The sequence below is a fragment of the Eubalaena glacialis genome, chromosome 13, assembly GCF_028564815.1.
Source record: "Eubalaena glacialis isolate mEubGla1 chromosome 13, mEubGla1.1.hap2.+ XY, whole genome shotgun sequence".
Lineage (NCBI taxonomy): Eukaryota > Metazoa > Chordata > Mammalia > Artiodactyla > Balaenidae > Eubalaena > Eubalaena glacialis.
Window position 1 is genome coordinate 23,197,456 of NC_083728.1, and position 23,032 is coordinate 23,220,487.

The 23,032-nt window shown below is 36.5% G+C and overlaps 1 protein-coding gene across 4 annotated transcripts in view; it reads left to right on the forward strand.

The window, feature by feature from the left end:
* SAMHD1 (SAM and HD domain containing deoxynucleoside triphosphate triphosphohydrolase 1) overlaps nucleotides 1-23,032 on the forward strand; it is a 70,957-nt gene that overhangs the window by 27,183 nt on the left and 20,742 nt on the right. For all 4 annotated transcript variants that reach the window (XR_009703464.1, XM_061209695.1, XM_061209694.1 and 1 more), the window contains 8 exons: nucleotides 916-1,031; nucleotides 2,816-2,886; nucleotides 7,065-7,223; nucleotides 8,357-8,457; nucleotides 8,629-8,737; nucleotides 9,560-9,651; nucleotides 11,035-11,150; nucleotides 22,522-22,661. Coding sequence is in view for 3 of the 4 variants with exons in the window: in XM_061209695.1 (XP_061065678.1) it covers nucleotides 916-1,031; nucleotides 2,816-2,886; nucleotides 7,065-7,223; nucleotides 8,357-8,457; nucleotides 8,629-8,737; nucleotides 9,560-9,651; nucleotides 11,035-11,150; nucleotides 22,522-22,661 (904 nt within the window). In the remaining variant the exon portion in view is untranslated. The remainder of the gene's footprint in view (nucleotides 1-915; nucleotides 1,032-2,815; nucleotides 2,887-7,064; nucleotides 7,224-8,356; nucleotides 8,458-8,628; nucleotides 8,738-9,559; nucleotides 9,652-11,034; nucleotides 11,151-22,521; nucleotides 22,662-23,032) is intronic.

Sequence of the window (23,032 nt, forward strand, 5' to 3'; positions counted from 1 at the left end):
CACACACACATTTAAAAGGCTGGAAGAAAATTACAGAGATACCTGATCAACAGTTGAACAATTGTTTGGGGCAACAGTTAGGCCAATTAATCAAGTTAAAGATTTTTTAAAAAGGCCTGTGTCCCTTGGCTCAACCCCTCCCTGGAGACCCCAGAGCCTTTATACAAAAATAGATAAAATAGCCAGAGAATAAAAAGGAAAGTTTCTAGGACTCCTTGTAAGACCACAGCTTGTTGATGGGGTCCTAATGGAGGCTAAAGTTAAAGGTGTAAGAGTTGATTGAATTGAGATGACAGTTTATAAAAGTAGGTATATTTAAGTGGGCTTAATATAAGATGTTTATATCTCTTTTGCCTCACTATATTGTGTGTAGACATTATGTCTCACTGGGGAATGCTTCCCCTGCCTGGTATTATAAGACAGGGTATGTAAATCTGCCCCTCAGAAAATATTAATTTAAATATACAAAAACCAAAAAACCCAGTAAGGTTACCTGAACCCACACAATATAATGTAAAACTAGGGGCTAATATTCAGAAGCTAATGATAATCAAATTAAAGAAAATGTAGTTGGGCAAATCAATCTTTTAAAATCATTTAGGCAGCAGAGCAGTTCTTTGGGGAATTAAAAGCAACTCTCTTTGTCTTGCAAATCTCTACAAATCAAAAATGTAATACAGCCCACAATGACCTGAGACTGAGCCTAATTAGCTAGCTCAATCAGGTAGACTCTGAAACAAAAAGGGAAAAAGAGGGCTTTTTACACTCAAACTGCTGGGAAGGCTCCTTCACCCAAGGTCTAATTCACAGCCTCCTTAAGGATTTATCAAGGACAAATACAAATCTTAACAGTCGCTCATCTTTCAAACAGAAGAGTAACTTTTTCATTTTTGTTTTGTTTTTTCCGCTCTGCAGCGTAGGGTATCTAGCAGGACGTCTAGCTCGTGAACTGAGTGAAAAACAACCAGAGCTGCAGATAAGTGAACGAGATATGCTGTGTGTTCAGATCGCTGGTCTTTGTCATGATCTCGGTAAGCAGTTCAAAGAGCCAGAGTTCTAATGTAAAACCACATGGTACCTCTCTTTGAAATTAAAAAATCCAACTAACTAGGAGAATATGAAAGTTGTGTTTTAATTCTTCAGTTAACATTAATGTAAATGTGCCATTGCTTCTTTCTAGAATGGTTCATAAGCCCAAAGCATTGCTATTTTTTTTTTGTAGTCTTTCAGTGAATTTCCCATGTTAAACATCTTTGTTGCAGGTTATATGAAAGGACTTTCTGATAGTGATTTTTTTCTGACTACTGTGTGTTGGATGATGTGAATTTGATTTTTCCTTTATCTTGGTCGAAATAAAATTGCCATTTTCCTTTAGATAATTTGTCAAATCTATTCTTCTCACACCTAGAATATATAATCTGCTCTAACACATTAACAACAGATTTAGAGAACTCCTTTTCTTCCCTGACTCATGTGAGGTCTTGGGCCACTTAAATCCAAGTAGAAGAATATCATCCCTTTCCATGGTCAAAGAAAGAGAAAAAGGACGGTTCTCTTTTATCACAGGAGTTTTTTCCTCTATCCTTGTAATTTATTCCTACCTGTTGGAGGATCCTAAGAGTTGACGTGTGCCCTCAGTGCAGGGAAAGGGAGGTTTCAGTAGCCAGATACTTAAAGGCATAGGGCACTCTCTTCAGCATGTCCCCTTGGAGATTTCAGTAGGACCAGTATCAGCCCTAGATCACAAATTTAACAGATTTTTGGTATTTTGAGAGGGAATCATTGGGAAACTTTTGCCAGTTTCTAGGAGTCTGAGCTCTATAGTAACAAGCCTTTGTGTACAGACTGCAACATGCAAAAAGGCCCAGGGCTGGTCCAGGTAGGCTCCCTCTCCCATCTGTCAGGGAAGAGGGTAGGGGATTTGTTCCAGGACCCGCTGCGGGTACAAAAAAAAAAAACCCCCAAAATCCTGAATGCTCGAGCCCCTTATATAAAATTTGCATATAACCCACACACATCCTCCCATGTACTTTAAATCAATTCTAGATTACTTATAATACCAATACAGTGTAAACTATATGTAAATAGTTGCCAGCAAGCTTGGCAAATTCAAGCTTTGCTTTTTGGAACTTTCTGGAATTTTTTTTTCTGAATATTTTTTTGTTCGAGGTTGATTGAATCTGCGGATGCAGAGGGCCAACTGTAACTCCTTCAGAAATTCTGATAATTCCAGAGTTGTGCCTCAGCAAAGTTTCATATTACTAGATGTTGTGGAATGTTAAGATCACTTATGAATAAGATAAAGTAGTGATCTCCACTTTTGATTGCCCATATCATCAGTAAAAACCCAAGATAAACCCTGATATGTGTATATTTATTATAAAGTAAATTACGTACATTATAAAATTTACATAAAAATAGATGTTTTTAAAGGTTGAGAGTAATAAAGTTCTAATATTTTCTTCCTAACCCTAGTGGATTTTCTTAAAACTACTGTTCTAACACTAACAATATATAATCTGAAGAAGCCAAAAGTTTTTGTCATTAACATTCCTTTAGTTACACAAAACTGTCCTTTCATCAGATTTATGTAAACTCTGGTGACTCAGAGACCCCTCAATGGAGAGCTTACTTTCCTGTATTGTTCTGCTTCCTGTTCTCTTGTTTTAGAAAATAGGAAGGAAGGATTTGTTCCTTTTTGTGATGTATTTATAGATTATTAATTTCTATTGATATTCAAGTTTTAACTAAAAAGATTTACTTTTTACCAATTTACAAACATTTTTCTTGTTCTAAGGCTGCTTTTGTTTTTAAGGTCATGGGCCATTTTCTCATATGTTCGATGGAAGATTTATTCCACTTGCTCGCCCAGATGTGAAATGGACGGTATGTATTCACATATTTAATAGTCAATAAAATAAAGACTAAGCAGTGACTGCTGTGTTAAAGTATTCTTCCTTTTACAGTTTTTCAGAGTGTTTATATATAATGCTTTCATTTGATCCTCACAGTAATCTCTAAGGAGAAAATCATTATCTCCATTTTTGTAAGTATAAAGGAACTTGAAACTCATAGAGGTGTATTGATGCACCAAAAATCACAAAGTTGTTAAATGATAAAGCCAGCACTAGAAAACCAGGTTTCCTAGCTGCTAATCTAATGCTCTTTCTACTCTATCATACTAGTATAAAATAAAAAATAAAAGGCTGACTCTGGCTTTGACTCATTTTGTATGACCATGAAGTAACCAATACCAGCTAAGTTCATTTTATACTTACAGATTTGCAGGTGACTGACCCGTATTTTTGGAATCAATTTTTGAGAAGTAAAGTTAGGTCAACTCCTATTTTTGGCCACACTATATTTGGAGTAGAAAAAGGTATTAATACATATTGAACACTTCTTACACGTCAACCACTATTTTTTCTCTCTCTCTTTAAAGGTAATTCATATACAACATGTTGTACAGATCTTAAGTGTACAGTTCAGTGAGTTTTGACAAATGTATACATCCATGTAGCCACTACCCAAGTTGAGATATAGAATATTTTCATCTTCCTGGAAAATTCCCTTGTGACCCTTTTCAGTCAGTTCCTACATCTCCCTCCCACCATCACCTTCTGATCTTTATAAACAGATTAGTTTTGCCTGTCTTAGAATTGATAAGAGTAGAATCCTAAAATAGGTACTCTTTTGTATCTTGCTCTTATTCACTCAACATAATGATTTTGAGATTCGTTGGTGTGTCATGCATCAGTTGTCAGTCCCTGCTCATTGCTGAGGTAGTATTCCATTGTATGAATAAGTTACGATTTGTTTATTTTTTCTCCTTTTGTAGAATTTGGGTTGTTTTCAGTGTTTTGGCTGTTACGAATAAGGATGCTATGCATGTTACTGTACACGATTTTTATGGAAAATGTTTTCATTTGTCTTAGGTTCATTTCTCCTTACCTAGGAGTAGAATTGCTGGGTCATCAAGTAGATGGATACTTAACTTTATAAAGCAACTACCAGACATTTCCCATTTTACACTCTGCCAGCAATATGAGAGTGCCTGTTGTTCCATAGCCTCACCAACATTTAGTTTTTTAAATTATTCTTTCTAATGAGTGTGAAATGGTTTCTTACAGGATTTTTTTTTTTTTGGCATCCTCTGTGGTATGTTGAGTACCATTTCCCGTACTTTATCATTGGTAAATCATCTTTTGTGAAGAGTTTTTCCATTTACCCATTTTAAAAATTTGAATGTTTGCCTTTTAGTTATCAATTTGAGTAATTATATATATAGTCAGATACATGTATTGTGAATATAGTCCCCGTCCCCACCCCAGTCTCTGACTTACCAATTCATTTCTTTAATGAAGGTGGCTTTTGAGAAACAAAAATTTTAAATTTTGATGAAGTATTCTGGTTCTTCAACCTAGTAAGATGGATAGTTTCTCTCCAGTTCTGCAGCCTTAGGGCCTCCCTCAGGCTAAAAGCCATAAAAGAACTGGAATATTGCCCACTGCCTTCCTCTTCCAAGTGTTTATTTCCCTCTAACATCTGCCTGCTTTTGTTCGTAATCCAATACCTTCAGGAAGTTGTCCAGAGTTAATAGTTGTTTTCAACAACAAGGTCGATTTAAATAGGATCTACTCAGCCATTCCCAAGTCTTTTTCTTTAAATATTTTGCCTTTAACATGTAAGTCCTTACCTCATGGGAATTTATTTCTCTGCATATGTGTGGTAGAAATCTGATTTCTTTTTTAATATGGATAATTGTTTATTGAATTTCCCCAATGATCTGCAGTCAAACGCTCTACCACTGTCCCCACTGACTCTGTGATACCAACCCCAACATTTTTTTAACTTTCCATAATGATGAATCTTTCTGGATTCTGTTCCATTCCACACTTTTCATAATTGTTACTTCTTTATAATAAGTCTTGATAGCTGGTAGGACAGCTGTTTCTTTTATTAGGTATCTTTGGCCTTTTGCTCTTCTATTATAAATGTTGTAATTTTCTCCATAAAGGTTTTATACATCTTTTATTATATTTACTTCTAAGTTGCTTATAATTTTAGTTATTATTGTCTGTGCTATCTTTGTGGAACTTGAATTTTTCTGTATGTGCAAGTTTTTTTCTGAACCATTTGAAAGTATGTTGTAGGCATGCCCCTTTATTCCTAAAGCTTCAGTGGGTATTTCCTAAAAACAAGAACATTATCTTACATAACCTCAGTACATTTATTAAAATCAAGAAATTATTATTGATACAGTACTATTATCTAATTTACAGACTTTCTATCAAATTTCAACAACTGTCCATATAGAAAAGGGGAAGGAAAACCATTTTTGGTCCTGATTCATCATACATTACCCTTAGTTGCCATTTCTCTTTAGTTTCTTTTTTTTTTTTTTTTTTAATTAATTAATTTATTTATTTATGGCTGTGTTGGGTCTTCGTTTCTGTGGGAGGGCATTCTCTAGTTGTGGCAAGCGGGGGCCACTCTTCATTGCGGTGCGCGGGCCTCTCACTATCGTGGCCTCTTGTTGCGGAGCACAGGCTCCAGACGCGCAGGCTCAGCAATTGTGGCTCACGGGCCTAGTCGCTCCGCGGCATGTGGGATCTTCCCAGAGCAGGGCTCAAACCCGTGTCCCCTGCATTGGCAGGCAGATTCTCAACCACTGCGCCACCAGGGAAGCCCCTCTTTAGTTTCTTTTGATCTGCAACAATTCTTCCGTCTTTATCTCCCATGACCTTGTCATTTTTTGAAGTATACAGGTAGATTATTTTGTGGATTGCCCCTCACTTTGAGTTTCGGTTTTCGGTTTCCTCATACTGTCAGACTATCTGTTTTTGGCAGAATGCCACGTTGTGACCTTAGTGTATCCCATCAGAGGCACATAAGGTCTTTTTAAGCCATTACTGGTAATATTAACTTCAATCACCTGATTAAGGCAATGGCTGCCAAATTTCATAAACTTACTGTTTTTCCTCTATGTAATTAATATGTATCTTGATTCAATTAAAAAATAGATATAGGACCATTCAGGGTTTTGTTTTCATGTTTCTTGAGTTTGTTTTTGCTAAGACCTGTGATAGGGCAGATGTCTCCCTCCAGGGGGCCATTTGATCATTATAATGATTATAAATGAGCAAGCAGAGACAGATGAGTAAAATGAGTCTAATTTGAGATTCCAGCCCAGATCTTGACTTCAGGGCTCTGAGACATTATTGTTTTTACTGGCAAGTTTGGAATTACTTTTTATCAGTAGATGGAAATGCTAACAGAACTTGTATCTTCACAGATTCCAAAGCTGATGAAACAATACAACTAAATTTTATAGTGATATTCATTAAAATGGTATTCTATTGGGAATTCCCTGGCGGTCCAGTGGTTAGGACTCAGCTCTTTCACTGCTGGGGCCTGGGTTCAATCCCTGGTCCGGGAACTAAGATTCTACACATGGTACATCTCAGAAAAAAAAAAAAGCTATTTCTATCTTTATGATCTGGTAATATTCAGTTGTACTGTACAATACTTATGTATTATAAATGATTATATCTCATTAAATATATTTATGTAATAATGATGAACCTGGTTTATAAAGGTTTATAGACTGGTAAAATACAGTTTTTTATTTCCAGTCCCATCTGGTATTTATTTATTTATTTGGCTGCATTGGGTCTTCGTTGCAGCATGTGGGATCTTTCATTGCAGTGCACGGGCTCTTCGTTGCAGCTCGCGGGCTCTCCAGTTGTGGCACGCAGGCTCTAGAGCGCGCGGGCTTAGTTGCCCCACAGCATGTGGGATCTTAGTTCCCTGACCGCGGATAGAACCTGCATCCCCTGCACTGGAAGGAGGATTCTTAACCACTGGACTACCAGGGGAGTCCCAATATAGACAAATTTGACAGATTTTTAAAAATATCTGTAAGATTGTAGTTGAAAACTTGATAATTAACATGCATTAGAACCTTATCTCTGAATTACTTGGAGCCAAGAGTAATTTAAATAATCAGGGGTCTCTGATGGGCTAGAGTCTACAACAGACCATACTGTGCTGACTTTTCCCAGCATGAACAGGGCTCGGTTATGATGTTTGAGCACCTAGTTAATTCTAACGGACTCAGAGATGTCATGGAACACTATGGTCTCATCCCTGAAGAAGATATTTGGTTTATCAAGGAACAAATTACAGGACCACCTGAATCACCCATCAAAGATTCTTCGAAGGTAAGTTTGTGTACAACTTAATTTGAACTGACTGGTTCCTTTCATCTAGTCTCTCTGCTTGATTCCTTCAGATCTATTTGAAGAGGTGACATTTGGCCATTTTAGAGAGACTAAATGATAAAATATGTGATACATTTCTACTGTTTAATGCAAAAAATAAAAGACTTATATAGTTCTTCCAGCTCTTAACTGAGTTCTTCAGAAGTTATCCCCCAAATTAAAATGAATATGTATGCAGTATTTTATATAGAAGCCTAAAGTAACTTAGTTTGGAAAATGTAAAAGTATGTGTCTTGTTTATTCATTAAAATTAGCATATTTGAAATATTTAGATATGTGAAGACCTAGAAAAAAGTTGAATTAGTTCAGAGGGAAATATGTTTTGTTTCCTTTTTGATCTTTTTTCTTTTTATTTTACTTAGAAAAAAGAATTTCCCTTTGTGGTTTTTAAAGTTTTTTTCCTTAAAATATACAAAGCTACTTGTAAGGCATAAGATAAAGAGGTGGATTTTATAGCAAATATCCTATTTCCAAAAAACAGAGCTCCTGGGAATTCCCTGGCAGTCCAGTGGTTTGGAGTGTGACGCTTTCACTGCTGAGGGCCCGGGTTCTGTCCCTGGTTGGGGAACTAGGATCCCACAGGCCACACAGCGCCGCCAAAAAAACCCCAAACAAACAAAAAACAGAGTTCCAAAAATTCTTTGAATGGTGCATATCATTTAGACTAGATGTGTGGCTACTTTGAAAGACAATACTATTTTCATGCCTGAATTTAAGCATTAGAATATAAGGAACATTCTTACTAGTTCATAATTAGATCTTATATTTTTAAAAAAATTTTAAACGAAGAAAACAAGAAAGCTTGTTGGTTATGGGAAGTGTAATAGAGTTAGGATCCTTCCGAAGGCACAAGGTTTAGTATTAACAGGGTATCACACTTTAGCATTTCTTTTCCCTTTTCTACTAATTTAGGAATTAAATGGAAGAAGGAATGAGTAGAACCTTCTCACTTACCTAACCTTCCCGTTCAAATATCTGTTTATAATTTTCAGAGTAATACAGTTGCTTTGCTTTGCTTACAAATAGATTTGGCTCCTATCCTAAAACTTTCAGTGGGTTTTCTTGTCTTCCAGTGGCTGTATAAAGGACGTCCTAAAGAAAAAAGCTTTCTTTATGAGATAGTGGCCAATAAAAGAAATGGCATTGATGTGGACAAATGGGATTATTTTGCCAGGTATGCATTGAACACGTCAGAAAAGTTGGTTAAAATCCTTATATACTTTAAATATATACAATTTTTATTTAAATAAGCAAAATAAAATTCTTGTATAAATTTAGTGTTGATATTTAAGGTACAGTTTCCTTTGTTGAAATATTTCATTTCTCTGCTTTGGAATCTTTCTAGGGACTGCCATCATCTTGGAATTCAAAATAATTTTGATTACAAGCGCTTTATTAAGTTTGCCCGTGTCTGTGAGGTAGATGATAGGAAGCACATTTGTACTAGAGAAAAGGTAAGCTATGTCAGAGAACAACGAGGAGGGTATAGTTCCTAGTGTGAAATCTAGAAATAACCTTTAACTAATTTGGAAAAATCACTACCTGGTAAATTGTCAGTCTCTTTACTTCATGCTTAGCATTTGGAAGTATCTTAAGGCTCTTTTCACTTCTACTGCATTGTTAAAGAATAATAAAATTACGATAGACATTTTTTGAATGTTGTTCTAGGCACTGTTGTAAGTGCTTTAGAGGGATTAACTCAATCCTCATCCACCCTATGGAATAGATACTGTTATTATCCCATTTAACAGATGAGCAAATTGAAGCACAGAGAAGACATACAATTAATGGCAGAACTGGAATTTCAATCCAGGAAGTTTGGCTTGAGTATTATCCTTAATCACTATATTACGTGTTTCATGGTAGTTAAAATCCTAAAATCATTAGGTCCCCTGCTAGGTTAGAATCATGTAACTAAAGAATATTACAGTATTATACTATAGAAGGTCTTTCTTTTGAGAATGAAGACTATAAGAATAATAATACCTAATTTCTAGAGGTATTGCGAAATTTAAAGAATATATTTAAGATGCCTAAAACAGAATGTGTCACTGAGTTAAAACACTCAGTAGATTTTGGTTTACTAAGAACAAAAGTTGCAAATTAGTAGTTTTATGAATCTGCCTTGCTCTTTCCTAGTGGGCTCAGGGGTTTTAATGAAGTAGCCCCTGTGCCTAGTCTTCTTTTATGCCACCATCCCTTTTCCTTGACTTATATACTTGTCTACTAACAAGGGAACCTAATCTGATCCTACATTGTTCCACATTCTTCTGCAGGAGGTTGGAAACCTGTATGACATGTTCCACACACGCAACTCTTTGCATCGCAGAGCTTATCAACACAAAGTTGGCAACATCATTGATACAATGTAAGAAATTCGATTGTTATTTCCCTATAAAATTTTCCATGATGCTTTGCTAGAGTATCATACTTGGGTCAAGTTGAGATTTCTAGGTAAATTCAAGTGAATTTTAAGTGAACAAACCTAAAATGGTTCCCTTAAGCAAATAAAACAAAAACTAGCATAAAGTGAACTTCGTTAGAGGTGAGGAGGAAAGTGAGTAAAGAGGATAGATTCAAGCAGAAGATGGGGTTTAGGCTAGGCAGAAAGGAGGCCACGCTGGGATGGCTTAGACCTCTGCACAGGTAGTCACTTAGGTACCAGATATTAGTCATGGAGGTGGGAGGTGGGACATGGATAATTGATATTCTGAAATTAATGACAAAAATGAATTTTAAAGATTAAGATTAATGTCTCTCCTTACCCTGTCAGTTATCAAAATTAGTAGCAAATAGTAAAACCTACAGGAATTTCACCTCTTCTCCCCGATCCAGTCAGAACCAAAGCAGAAAAGTACAGCCAGGTCTCTGTGTGACTCAAAGACCCCATGAGGAATTACCAAAAGTTGGGTGTGAGTCAAGTTAATTCCATGTCTCTCAAATAGTTTTAAATTGATTTATTTTAAGCCTTTCATGTTCATGTTTAACATTTGTGTTGAGAACATTTACCTTCTTTTCTACTTTTTTCCTCATCTTTTCTCATGAGCACACTAGTTAGAATTCTTTCTCCTATTTGTATGGTTGTCACTTTGGTAAGAGATTTTGTTGTTTTCTTTGTTTTTAATGTGGAGAATCAGAGAGATGTAGGTAACAAAGCCTGGTACCGCTTCTTCCTAACTTGATTAAATGAAAATTCCTTAATTTCTACATCTGTAAAATTGAGGCTGATTACACCTATCTTATAGTTGGAAAGATTAAATAAGATGATGTATTTAAAGCTCTGTTATAATGCCTGGAACACAGTAAATGTAGTAGTTCACAAATCACCATGCATTTATTTAGCATGATTGAGAAGCAGTTCTGTTTTTTTTCTGGCTTTTTTAAAAATTATAAGTTGCAGGTGTACAATATAGTGATTCACAACTTTTAAAGGTTGTATTCCATTTATAGCTATTATAAAATATTAGCTGTATTCCTCATTGTACAATATATCCTTGTAGCTTATTTTATACCTAATAGTTTATACCTCTTAATCCCCTACCCCTATATTGCCCCTCCCCACTTCCCTCTCCCCACTGATAACCACTAGTTTGTTCTCTATATCTGTAAGTCTGAGAGCAGTTGTCTTTAGAACATTGTGTCTCAAGATTTTATTTCCCTAAAGTAGAAAGATTTCCTTAACTTTAAGCAAGGCATAAAGCAAATATTCAAATTTTCTCATAAACATAAATGTTTATAAAATGATCTTTAGGATTACAGATGCCTTCCTCAAAGCAGACCCTTACATAGAGATAACGGGTTCTGAAGGAAAAAAGTATCACATTTCTACAGCAATTGATGACATGGAAGCCTTCACTAAGCTGACAGGTAAGAACTAGAAGGTAACATAGGTGGTCCATTTCAGATAAAGTATAAGCTTTCCCTGGATTGCAGATGAGTTATTTTCCAAACATTCCAATGTATTTAGCTTCTAAAGTGATTGTATACTATTGGATTTGAGTTTTATCTCTGCTTTGTACTAACAGGGTAACCTTGATAAAGTTATTTAACCTCTCTGAACCTTAGTTTCCTCATCTAAAATGGGAGTAATGACACCTAGCATATAGTTTTGTTGTGATGCTTCAATGAGGCATATAGCACCTAGAATAGTACTTGGCACATAAGTACTCAATATTAATTATTATTTAACTTATAATACAGCTGGGCTAATACCATACCAGTATCAAAAAGCTGACTTGCCCTTTTAACATGATCTTTGTTGCAAAACACAGGATGTGAGAAACATTTCCCCTCACGTCAGCAGAAACAAACTCTGCGGCTTAGGGTGTGAAGGAAGAGAGGTGAGGGGTTGCAGCTGATTCTTTAATGTGGGAGAGTGTAGACTGAGAAATAAAGATCAGTAAAGCAAAAGAGGTAAACCAAAAAGCGTGTACCAGTCAGTTCTTAGTTGCAAATCCTAAAACTGTCTCTGCTTAACTAAAAACAACATGACAGAATCAGTGGAAAGGCTGGAGTTTCTGAACCAAGCAAGAACAACAGAAACTGAGTGGCCTCAGACACAACCAAGATCAACTTCCTGCTCCATCTCTGCTAGATTTTATTTTATATACATATAATATAGAGAGTCCCCATTACACTTGTAAATTTTTAGTCATTTTCCAATCATAACTAAACCAAAGATTAGAAGTGAAATGGTGATTCCCTGTATCAAATGTCTGTGTACACTGAGAACACTGTACATCAGTACTTACAGTTTATAATGTGACAAGTGAGTTTGCTTTTTGCTTGTTAATTAATCTGGGTTGGATTGATGACAAGGTTACTTATAGGGGATAATGTATCTAAATTGTTTCTGTGTTTTGTTTTAATAACATCATAGCAGGTATACTAGTTTCCAATTGTTGTGTGGATAGGAATGGAAGAAGAGATTATAAGACAATGTGAGCAAGCTGTGGATATTTATTTATTTATTTATTTTAACATCTTTATTGGAGTATAATTGCTTTACAATGGTGTGTTAGTTTCTTCTGTATAACAAAGTGAATCAGCTATACATATACATATGTCCCCATATCTCCTCCCTCTTGCATCTCCCTCCCACCCTCCCTATCCCACCCCTCTAGGTGGTCACAAAGCACCGAGCTGATCTCCCTGTGCTATGTGGCTGCTTCCCACTAGCTATCTGTTTTACATTTGGTAGTGTATATAAGTCCATGCCACTCTCTCACTTTGTCCCAGCTTACCCTTCCCCCTCCCTGTGTCCTCAAGTCCATTCTCTATGTCTGTGTCTTTATTCCTGTCCTGCCCCTAGGTTCTTCAGAACCTTTTTTTTTTTTTTTTTTTAAGATTCCATATATATGTGTTAGCATACAGTATTTGTTTTTCTCTTTCTGACTTACTTCACTCTGTATGACAGACTCTCGGTCCATCCACCTCACTACAAATAACTCAATTTTGTTTCTTTGACAGCTGAGTAATATTCCATTGTATATATGTGCCATATCTTCTTTATCCATTCATCTGTCAATGGACACTTAGTTTGCTTCCGTGTCCTGGCTATGGTAAATAGAGCTGCAGTGAACATTGTGGTACATGACTCTTTTTGAATTATGGTTTTCTCAGGGTATATGCCCTGTAGTGGGATTGCTGGGTCGTATGGTAGTTCTATTTTTAGTTTTTTAGGAACCTGCATACTGTTCTCCATAGTGGCTGTATCAATTTACAGTCCCACCAACAGTGCAAGAGGGTTCCCTTTTCTCCACACCCTCTCCAGCATTTATTGTTTGTAGATTTTTTGATGGTGACCATTCTGACTGGTGTGAGGTGATACCTCATTGTAGTTTTGATTTACATGTCTCTAATGATTAGTGATGTTGAGCATCCTTTCATGTGTTTGTTGACAATCTGTATATCTTCTTGGGAGAAATGTCTATTTAGGTCTTCTGCCCATTTTTGGATTGGGTTGTTTGTTTTTTTAATATTGAGCTGCATGAGCTGTTTATATATTTTGGAGATTAATCCTTTGTCCATTGATTCATTTGCAAATATCTTCTCCCATTCTGAGGGTTGTCTTTTCGTCTTGTTTATTGTTTCCTTTGCTATGCAAAAGATTTTAAGTTTCATTAGGTTCCGTTTGTTTATTTTTGTTTTTATTTCCATTACTCTGGGAGGTGGGTCAGAAAGGATCTTGCTGTGATTTATATCATGGAGTGTTCTGCCTATGTTTTCCTCTAAAAGTTTTATAGTGTCTGGCCTTACATTTAGGTCTTTAATCCATTTTGAGTTTATTTTTGTGTATGGTGTTAGGGAGTGTTCTAATTTCATTCTTTTACATGTAGCTGTCCAGTTTTCCCAGCACCACTTATTGAAGAGGCTGTCTTTTCTCCATTGTATGTTCTTGCCTCCTTTATCAAAGATAAGGTGACCATATGTGCGTGGGTTTATCTCTGGGCTTTCTATCCTGTTACATTGATCTATATTTCTGTTTTTGTGCCAGTACCATACTGTCTTCATTACTGTAGCTTTGTAGTATAGTCTGAAGTCAGGGAGCCTGATTCCTCCAGCTCCGTTTTTCTTTCTCAAGATTGCTTTGGCTATTCGGGGTCTTTTGTGTTTCCATATGAACTGTGAAATTTTTTGTTTTAGTTCTGTGAAAAATGCCATTGGTAGCTTGATAGGGAATGTATTGAATCTGTAGATTGCTTTGGGTAGTGTAGTCATTTTCACAATATTGATTCTTCCAATTCAAGAACATGATATATCTCTCCATCAGTTTGTATCATCTTTAATTTCTTTCATCAGTGTCTTATAGTTTTCTGCATACAGGTTTTTTGTCTCCTTAGGTAGGTTTATTCCTAGGTATTTTATTCTTTTTGTTGCAGTGGTAAATGGGAGCGTTTTCTTAATTTCTCTTTCAGATTTTTCATCATTAGTGTATAGGAATGCAAGAGATTTCTGTGCATTAATTTTGTATCCTGCTACTTTACCAAATTCATTGATTAGCTCTAGTAGTTTTCTGGTAGCATCTTAAGGATTCTCTATGTATATATAGTATGTCATCTGCAAACAGTGACAGTTTTAGTTCTTCTTTTCCAATTTGGATTCCTTTTATTTCTTTTTCTTCTCTGATTGCTGTGGCTAAAACTTCCAAAACTATGTTGAATAATAGTGGTGAGAGTGGGCAACCTTGTCTTGTTCCTGATCTTAGTGAAAATGGTTTCAGTTTTTCACCATTGAGAATGATGTTGGCTGTGGGTTTGTCATATATGACCTTTATTATGTTGAGGTAAGTTCCCTTTATGCCTACTCTCTGGAGGGTTTTTATCATAAGTGTTGAATTTTGTCAAAAGCTTTTTCTGCATCTATTGAGATGATCATATGGTTTTTCTCCTTCAATTTGTTAATATGGTTTATCACATTGATTGATTTGCGTATATTGAAGAATCCTTGCATTCCTGGGATAAACCCCACTTGATCATGGTGTATGATCCTTTTAATGTGCTTTTGGATTCTGTTTGCTAGTATTTTGTTGAGAATTTTTTCATCTATGTTCATCAGTGATATTGGCCTGTAGTTTTCTTTTTTTGTGACATCTTTGTCTGGTTTTGGTATCAGGGTGACAGTGGCCTTGTAGAATGAGTTTGGGAGTGTTCCTCCCTCTGCTATATTTTGGAAGAGTTTGAGAAGTATGGGTGTTAGCTCTTCTCTAAACGTTTGATAGAATTTGCCTGTGAAGCCATCTGGTCCTGGGCTTTTGTTTGTTGGCAGATTTTTAATCACAGTTTCAATTTCAGTGCTTGTGATTGGTCTGTTTATATTTTCTGTTTCTTCCTGGTTCAGTCTCAGAAGGTTGTGCTTTTCTAAGAGTTTGTCCATTTCTTCCAGGTTCTCCATTTTATTGGCATATAGTTGCTTGTAATAATCTCTCATGATCCTTTGTATTTCTGCAGTGTCGGTTGTTACTTCTCCTTTTTCATTTCTAATTCTATTGATGTGAGTCTTCTCCCTTTTTTTCTTGATGAGTCTGGCTAATGGTTTATCAATTTTGTTTATCTTCTGAAAGAACCAGCTTTTAGTTTTATTGATCTTTGCTATTGTTTCCTTCATTTCTTTTTCATTTATTTCTGATCTGATCTTTATGATTTCTTTCCTTCTGCTAACTTTGGGTTTTGTTTGTTCTTCTTTCTCTACTTACTTTAGGTGTAAGGTTAGGTTGTTTATTTGAGGTGTTTCTTGTTTCTTGAGGTAGGATTGTATTGCTATAAACTTTCCTCTTAGAACTGCTTTTGCTGCATCCCATAGGTTTTGGGTCATCGTGTTTTCATTGTCATTTGTTTCTAGGTATTTTTTGATTACCTCTTTGATTTCTTAAGTGATCTCTTGGTTATTTAGCAGTATATTGTTTAGCCTCCATGTGTTTGTATTTTTTACAGATTTTTTCCTGTAATTGATATCTAGTCTCATAGCGTTGTGGTCAGAAAAGATACCTGATACGATTTCAATTTTCTTAAATTTAGCAAAGCTTGATTTGTGACCCAAGATATGATCTATCCTGGAGAATGTTCCATGAGCACTTGAGAAGAAAGTGTATTCTGTTGTTTTGGAGTGGGATGTCCTATAAATATCAATTAAGTCCATCTTTTTTAATGTATCATTTAAAGCTTGTGTTTCCTTATTTATTTTCATTTTGGATGATCTGTCCATTGGTGAAAGTGGGGTGTTAAAGTCCCCTACTATTATTGTGTTGCTGTCAATTTCCCCTTTTATGGCTGTTAGCATTTGCCTTATGTATTGAGGTGCTCCTGTGTTGAATGTATAAATATTTACAATTGTTATATCTTCTTCTTGGATTGATCCCTTGGTCATTATGTAGTGTTCTTCTTTGTCTCTTGTGATAATCTTTATTTTAAAGTCTATTTTATCTGATGGGAGAATTGCTACTCCAGCTTTCTTTTGATTTCCATTTGCATGGAATATCTTTTTCCATCCCCTCACTTTCAGTCTGTATGTGTCCCTAGGTCTGAAGTGGGTCTCTTGTAGACAGCATATATATGGGTCATGTTTTTGTATCCATTCAGCTAGTCTATGTCTTTTGGTTGGAGCATTTAATCCATTTACATTTAAGGTAGCTATTGATATGTATGTTCCTATGACCATTTTCTTAATTGTTTTGGGTTTGTTATTGTAGGTCTTTTCCTTCTCTTGTGTTTCCTGCCTAGGGAAGTTCCTTTAGCATTTGTTGTAAAGCTGGTTTGGTGGTGCTGAATTCTCTTAGCTCTTGCTTGTCTGTAAAGGTTTTAATTTCTCCATCGAATCTGAATGAGAACCTTGCTGGGTAGAGTAATCTTGGTTGTAGGTTTTTCCCTTTCATCACTTTAAATATGTCCTGCCTCCCTTCCAACTTGCAGAGTTTCTGCTGAAAGATCAGCTGTTAACCTTATGGGGATTCCCTTGTATGTTATTTGTTGCTTTTCCCTTGCTGCTTTTAATATTTTTCTTTGTATTTAATTTTTGATCGTTTGATTAATATGTGTCTTGGCGTGTTTCTCCTTGGATTTATCCTGTATGGGACTCTCTGTGCTTCCTGGACTTGATTGACTATTTGCTTACCCATATTAGGGAAGTTTTCAACTATAATCTCTTCAAATATTTTCTCAGTCCCTTTCTTTTTCTCTTCTTCTTCTGGGACCCCTGTAATTTGAATGTTGGTGCATTTAATGTTGTCCCAGAGGTCTCTGAGATTGTCCTTAATTCTTTTCATTCTTTTTTCTTTATTCTGCTCTGTGGTAGTTATTTCAACTATTTTATATCTTCCAGGTCACTCATCCGTTCTTCTGCCTCAGTTATTCTGCTATTGATTCCTTCTAGAGAATTTTTAATTTCATTTATTGTGTTGTTCATCATTGTTTGTTTGCTCTTTAGTTCTTTTAGGTCCTTGTTAAACGTTTCTTGTATTTTCTCCATTCTGTTCCCAAGATTTTGGATCATCTGTACTATCATTACTCTGAATTCTTTTTCAGGTAGACTGCCCATTTCCTCTTCATTTGTTTGGTCTGGTGGGTTTTTACCTTGCTCCTTCATCTGCTGTGTATTTCTCTGTCTTCTCATTTTGCTTAACTTACTGTGTTTGGGGTCTCCTTTTCACAGGCTGCAGGTTCGTAGTTCCCGTTGTTTTTGGTGTCTGTCTCCAGTGGCTAAGGTTGGTTCAGTGGGTTGTGTTGGCTTCCTGGTGAAGTGGACTGGTGCCAGTGTTCTGGTGGATGAGGCTGGAGCTTGTCTTTCTGGTGGGTAGGACCACATCCGATGGTGTGTTTTGGGGTGTCTGTGGCCTTATTATGATTTTAGGCAGCCTCTCTGCTAATGGGTGGGGTTGTGTTCCTGTCTTGCTAGTTGTTTGGCATAGGGTGTCCATCACTGTACCTGGCTGGTCGTTGGGTGGAGCTGGGTCTTAGCGTTGAGATGGAGATCTCTGGGAGAGGTTTCACCATTTGATATAACATGGGGCCAGGAGGTCTCTGCTGGACCACTGTCCTGAACTTGGCTCTCCCACCTCAGAGGCGCAGGCCTGACACCCAGCCAGAGCACCAGACCCTGTCAGCCACACAGCCAGGTATGTGGGGAGTTTCTTGCCTTTTGGGAAATCTGAGGTCCTCTGCCAGTGTTCATTAGGTGTTCTGTAGAAGTTGTTCCACATGTAGATGTAGTTTTGTTGTATTTGTGGGGAGGAAGGTGATCTCCACATCTTATTCCTCCGCCATCTTGAAGGTGCCTCCCTGGATATTTATCTTTAACTTTTGCTCATAATGAAGCAAGTGATGCTGTGTTTTAAAAAATCATCTTCAGTTTTCCTCAGAGACCAGTCCCAACCATTCATCCTGTAACATTATATTACATTTAAATTATCTTTTGGTGAAAAGAAATGAATTCTGCATTTTATACACTTTGGGGTTAACTGACAAACCATTAAAATATCATACATTTTAATGAGGTCTTAAGTGCTCATGACTATACATAGCTCTTGCTCACCATGAAAGTTCTAGAACACCCAAACTGGTTTTTACCCCATTCAGTGAGATGAGTTCACTGATCACATAATTGGATGTTGTAACAATGTCAAAAATCCCAGACAAGAAATTAGGTTACATTTTTGTGCTTTATCTGCCAGGGTATTGGAGAACAAGCATATAGCCTTTCCAGCTTTCATCATTTGAGACAGGGATCATTGTACTTTTCTTGCATATGATTCTGAGCAGTCATATAATCCTTATTCTCCTTAACTACATGACCTTGAAGGAATAGGACCATGTGAGAGCCTTCCTTACTTTTGCTGCATTTCCAAAAGCAACTCACCTTATCCTTATTTTAAAAATCTTCACTTCTTTTTTTAAATCAATTTGCTTTTAGTTATTTATTTATTTATTTGGTTGCACCAGGTCTTAGTTGTGGCAGGCGGGCTCCTTATTTGCGGCATGCATGTGGGATCTAGTTCCCTGACCAGGGATCGAACCCGGGACCCCTTCACTGGGAGCTCGGAGTCTTATCCACTGTGCCACCAGGGAAGTCCCAAATCTCCACTTCTTATTTTCAAATTTTTTAGAATGTTTTTTCACATTTTGGGGGTAAGTGTTGAAAATATACAGCAGTGTTGAAAGAATTTTACAGTTAAAACCTGTATAAAAACCTAAATTCTAGCATTTACTGGACTTGCTTTATCACATATTTATTACCTACCATCCCTCTATCCATTTATTAATCTATCTAAAGTTTGATGCATTTTAAAATAAATTTCAGACATCAGTATACTTTACCCTAACTCCTTCAGCATACAGATTAACTAAAGTTCACTAGTTGTTTATAGATTTTTTTCTTTTGATGTAAAAGTTACATGCAATTTGTATAAATGCAAAAATTTTAAGTGTAACATTTGCTAAACAAATGCAGGACACAGAACCTTATCTTCTCCTTAGAAAATTCCCTCATGCCCCGTCCCCGTCAATTCCTGTCCCTACCTCACCCCGAGAAGCAACCACTATTTGCCTGTGCTAGACTTTTATAGCAATGGAATCATACCGTATGTATTCTTCTGTGTAAGGTTTCTTTCACTCAGCATTATATATTTCAGATTTATCCAGATTGCATGTACCGGTAGTTCATTCCTTTTTATTGCTGAGTAGTAGTCTATCGTATGAATATGCTGTTTCTTTATCTGTTCTCTCTGCTTCCTAAATTTCTATTTCTGATGGATGTTTCAGCTTATCTGGATGTAGCTATCTTAAGCATTGCAAATGTTATGACCACTGTCTTAGGTAACCGTTTTCTAAATGCTAATACATTTAGTAAATACCAATGCTAAACCTTGGTCTTTATCCCGCAATATTCCTAAGCAATAGGTGGACCTTACCCCTTCCCTCCCTTCCCCTGCAAGACCCTACCCCCAAATCCCTTAATTAAATTGAGGTCTTAGAATGTTAAATTCAAAAGAACCTTAGAGATCATCCGCTTAAAACCCCTCAAATGAGGAAACAGGCCAAATGAGGGAAAGTAGCTTATCCTAAAAAATGGCAAAGCTGAACTCAAACCAAGTCTTCTGACTCCCAAGATGAATGTTGTTTACACTATTTTAGTGATATTTTAGTCATTAAATTTAATAGACAAGCAGTTTACTTTTGTACATGACTCTTCTGAAAACATGTACATAGAACAAATAGAACTCTCATACATGGCTGGTGGGAATGCAGGTGGTACAGCCACTTGGGAAAAGTTGAGCATTTTCTTTTAAACATATATGTATCCTGTGATCCAGTAATCCTTCTTTTACCCATTTAGCCAACAGAAATGAAAATATAAGTCCACCCCAAAACCTGTACCTGGTAGAATAAGATGAAAGGCATAAGAAGAGTATCAGTTGAGTTCCATGGGGTTCAAAGAGGAATTACATCTCTGGTTTGGAAGAATTAGGGAAGGTTTCACAATCAGGTGCCTTTTGAGATGAACCTCAGGGATTAGACAGGCCTTCAGGAAGTGAGATTCTGTCATGGGGAAAAGCATTTCTTTAATTCACCTGGGAATAGGGTAGATAAAAGCATGGATAAGAAAAGCATGGTCTTGTTTTTGTTGTTGTTGTTGTTGCTGTTGTTTTTTATTGGGGTAGAGTTGTTTTACAATGTTGTTAGTTTCTACTGTACAACGAAGTGGAATTTCCTGTGCTGTACAGCAGGTTCTCATTAGTTATCTGTTTTATATGTATTAGTGTATATATGTCAATCCCAATCTCCCATTTCATCCCACCCCTGGTCTTGTTTATGTTAAAATAAAATTGTTCTGTTTTTCAAACTGTGCGCATAATGTGTAAAGAGATAATGAAAACTAAAGATGGAGAGATGGGTTTGTAGACAGCATCACTGAGAGGGTGAGGAATGTGTTAACCATGGATTGGTACATAAACATGTGGGTGACGTGAATGACATAGACTACTAATATTTTATTTTGCCAAGAAAAGGCATTTTAATAAAACTCACTTTGCAAAATGTGGTGATTGAGTCAATCAAGGATTATCAATGAATGCTAAACCATTGGTTGACAACTTATTGGGATAGTCAGACTCTCTCAAAATATTACCCTGCAGATTGTTAATTACAAAGGGAAAGATACATTTATAACAGAGAAATTCAGGGCGGGGTGGTGGTTATTGCTTTAACCAACTGTTGGAACTTAACATAACCCGTAAATATAACAAAGCTCATTATGTGACTTGTGATGTGATGCACTGAGCCAAGCTCTTATATAGTGTTCTTAGATGTTGTAACACTTATACAGTGTTCTCGACAACAGTGTTTTCCTTGAATCTAATGGTGAAGAAGCAGTCGAACAAGTTCAAAGTCTGGAACATTTTACATAATGACTGCCTGAACTTTTCTAAAATGTCAACATAATGAAAGAAGTCAGGGGAATTATCCTAGTTCTAGATGGGAGGAGACTATAAAACACAACAACTAATGTCATCCATAATTCTTGATTGGTTTCTCTAAACAGCAACAAAAATTCGTAAATTGCATTATTGGAACAATTAAGCAAATTCAAATATAGATTGTATGTCAGATATTTTTATATCAGTATTAAGTTTCTTGGCATGATTGTGGTTATGTTGGGGGACGTTCTTGTTCTTGGGAGGTACATGCTGAAGTATTTAGGAGTGAAAGGTATTGATGTCTGTAATTTTCAAATGTTTCCTCAAAAATTTATGTGTGCACACACAAGGAGAGAGTGTTTGCATATGTGGGAAAATGTTAACAGTGGATAAATTTCAGTGAAGGGTATTTTATTTTGAAATTTCCAAAATAAAAAGTTGGAAGAAAAAGAAAGAAGGAAAATAAACTACCTTCTATCATCATGGAATGAAACTTTTAAAAACTTTTTTTTTTCTTTTTTTTTGGCCGTACCACGAGGCTTGCGAGATCTTAGTTCCCCGACCAGGGATCGAACCCAGGCCCTGGCCGTGAAAGCACGGAGTCCTAACCACTGGACTGCCAGGGAATTCCCTTAAAAACTTTTTATTAAGGAAATTTACAGCACTTAGCCTCATCACTTAGCTGCAGCAATTATCAACGCATGACAATTTTGCTTCATCCCTTCACCCCATCAGACCCTGGGCCATTTTGAAGCAGATCTCAGACATAATTTTGTAATCCTTAAGTATCATTCTCTTTAAAAAAACATAATATAGGGACTTCCCTGGTGGTCCAGTGGTTAAGACTCTGAGCTCCCAGTGCCAGGGGCCTGGGTTCCATCCCTGGTCAGGGAACTAGATCCCGCATGCTGCAACTAAGAGCTTGCATGCTGCAACTAAGACCTGGCACAGCCAAATAAATAAAAATAAATAAATAAATATTTTTTAAAAACCAACATAACAATAAATTAATACACCTAAATTAATACACCTTTGTACCTAAAACCCAGTCTCAAGTCATCAACTCCAGTGCAGTCTTGTCTCATCTCTCCCCTTTCCCTGTCATTAGATTACCTTGAAGCAAATCTGAGACATTGACTGCAACACTTTTACAAAGGTTTTTTCACTTCAGGCTTAAAAATTTTTTTTCACATTGTTATAATCATTGTGTATCTACGTTTGTAAACTGCTTGAAAGCATTTCAGATGATGTATGAGTCATACAGCAATATATGAGTCTTTTAAAATCTTGTTTTTTCATTTTAATGTAACTGAAATTTCATCAAATTGGCAGATAACATTTTTCTGGAGATTTTATACTCTGCTGATCCCAAATTGGATGCTGCACGAGCGATTTTAAAGAAAATTGAATGCCGTAACCTCTACAAGTTTGTGGGTGAGACTCAGCCTATGGGACAAATAAAGATTAAAAGGGTAAGTTGAAAGGTCCTCTGACCCCCAAGAGGAAACCATTAGCCCATCACAATACCATGACTGTATTCTAAGCCCTTTACACTTTCTCATTTAATCTTCCCATCAGTCTTCTGAGGCCTGCCCTGCAGATGAAGAAACTGAGGCTTGGGAGAGATTAAATAATTTGCCTATGGAAGCACAGTTAGTGAGCCAGGATTCAAAGCCAAGTCTCATTTACTCCAAAACCTTTACTCTCTTATTTCAGGAGTGAGAGGGGGGCCTCAAATTGTGTCTAGATCCAAAGGCAAGAAAATGAATGTAAGAAAAAAGGGGCCTCAAAATGAGGTATCTGCATGAGCTTCTTTGACACTATAAGGACCTGCTTTAACTAC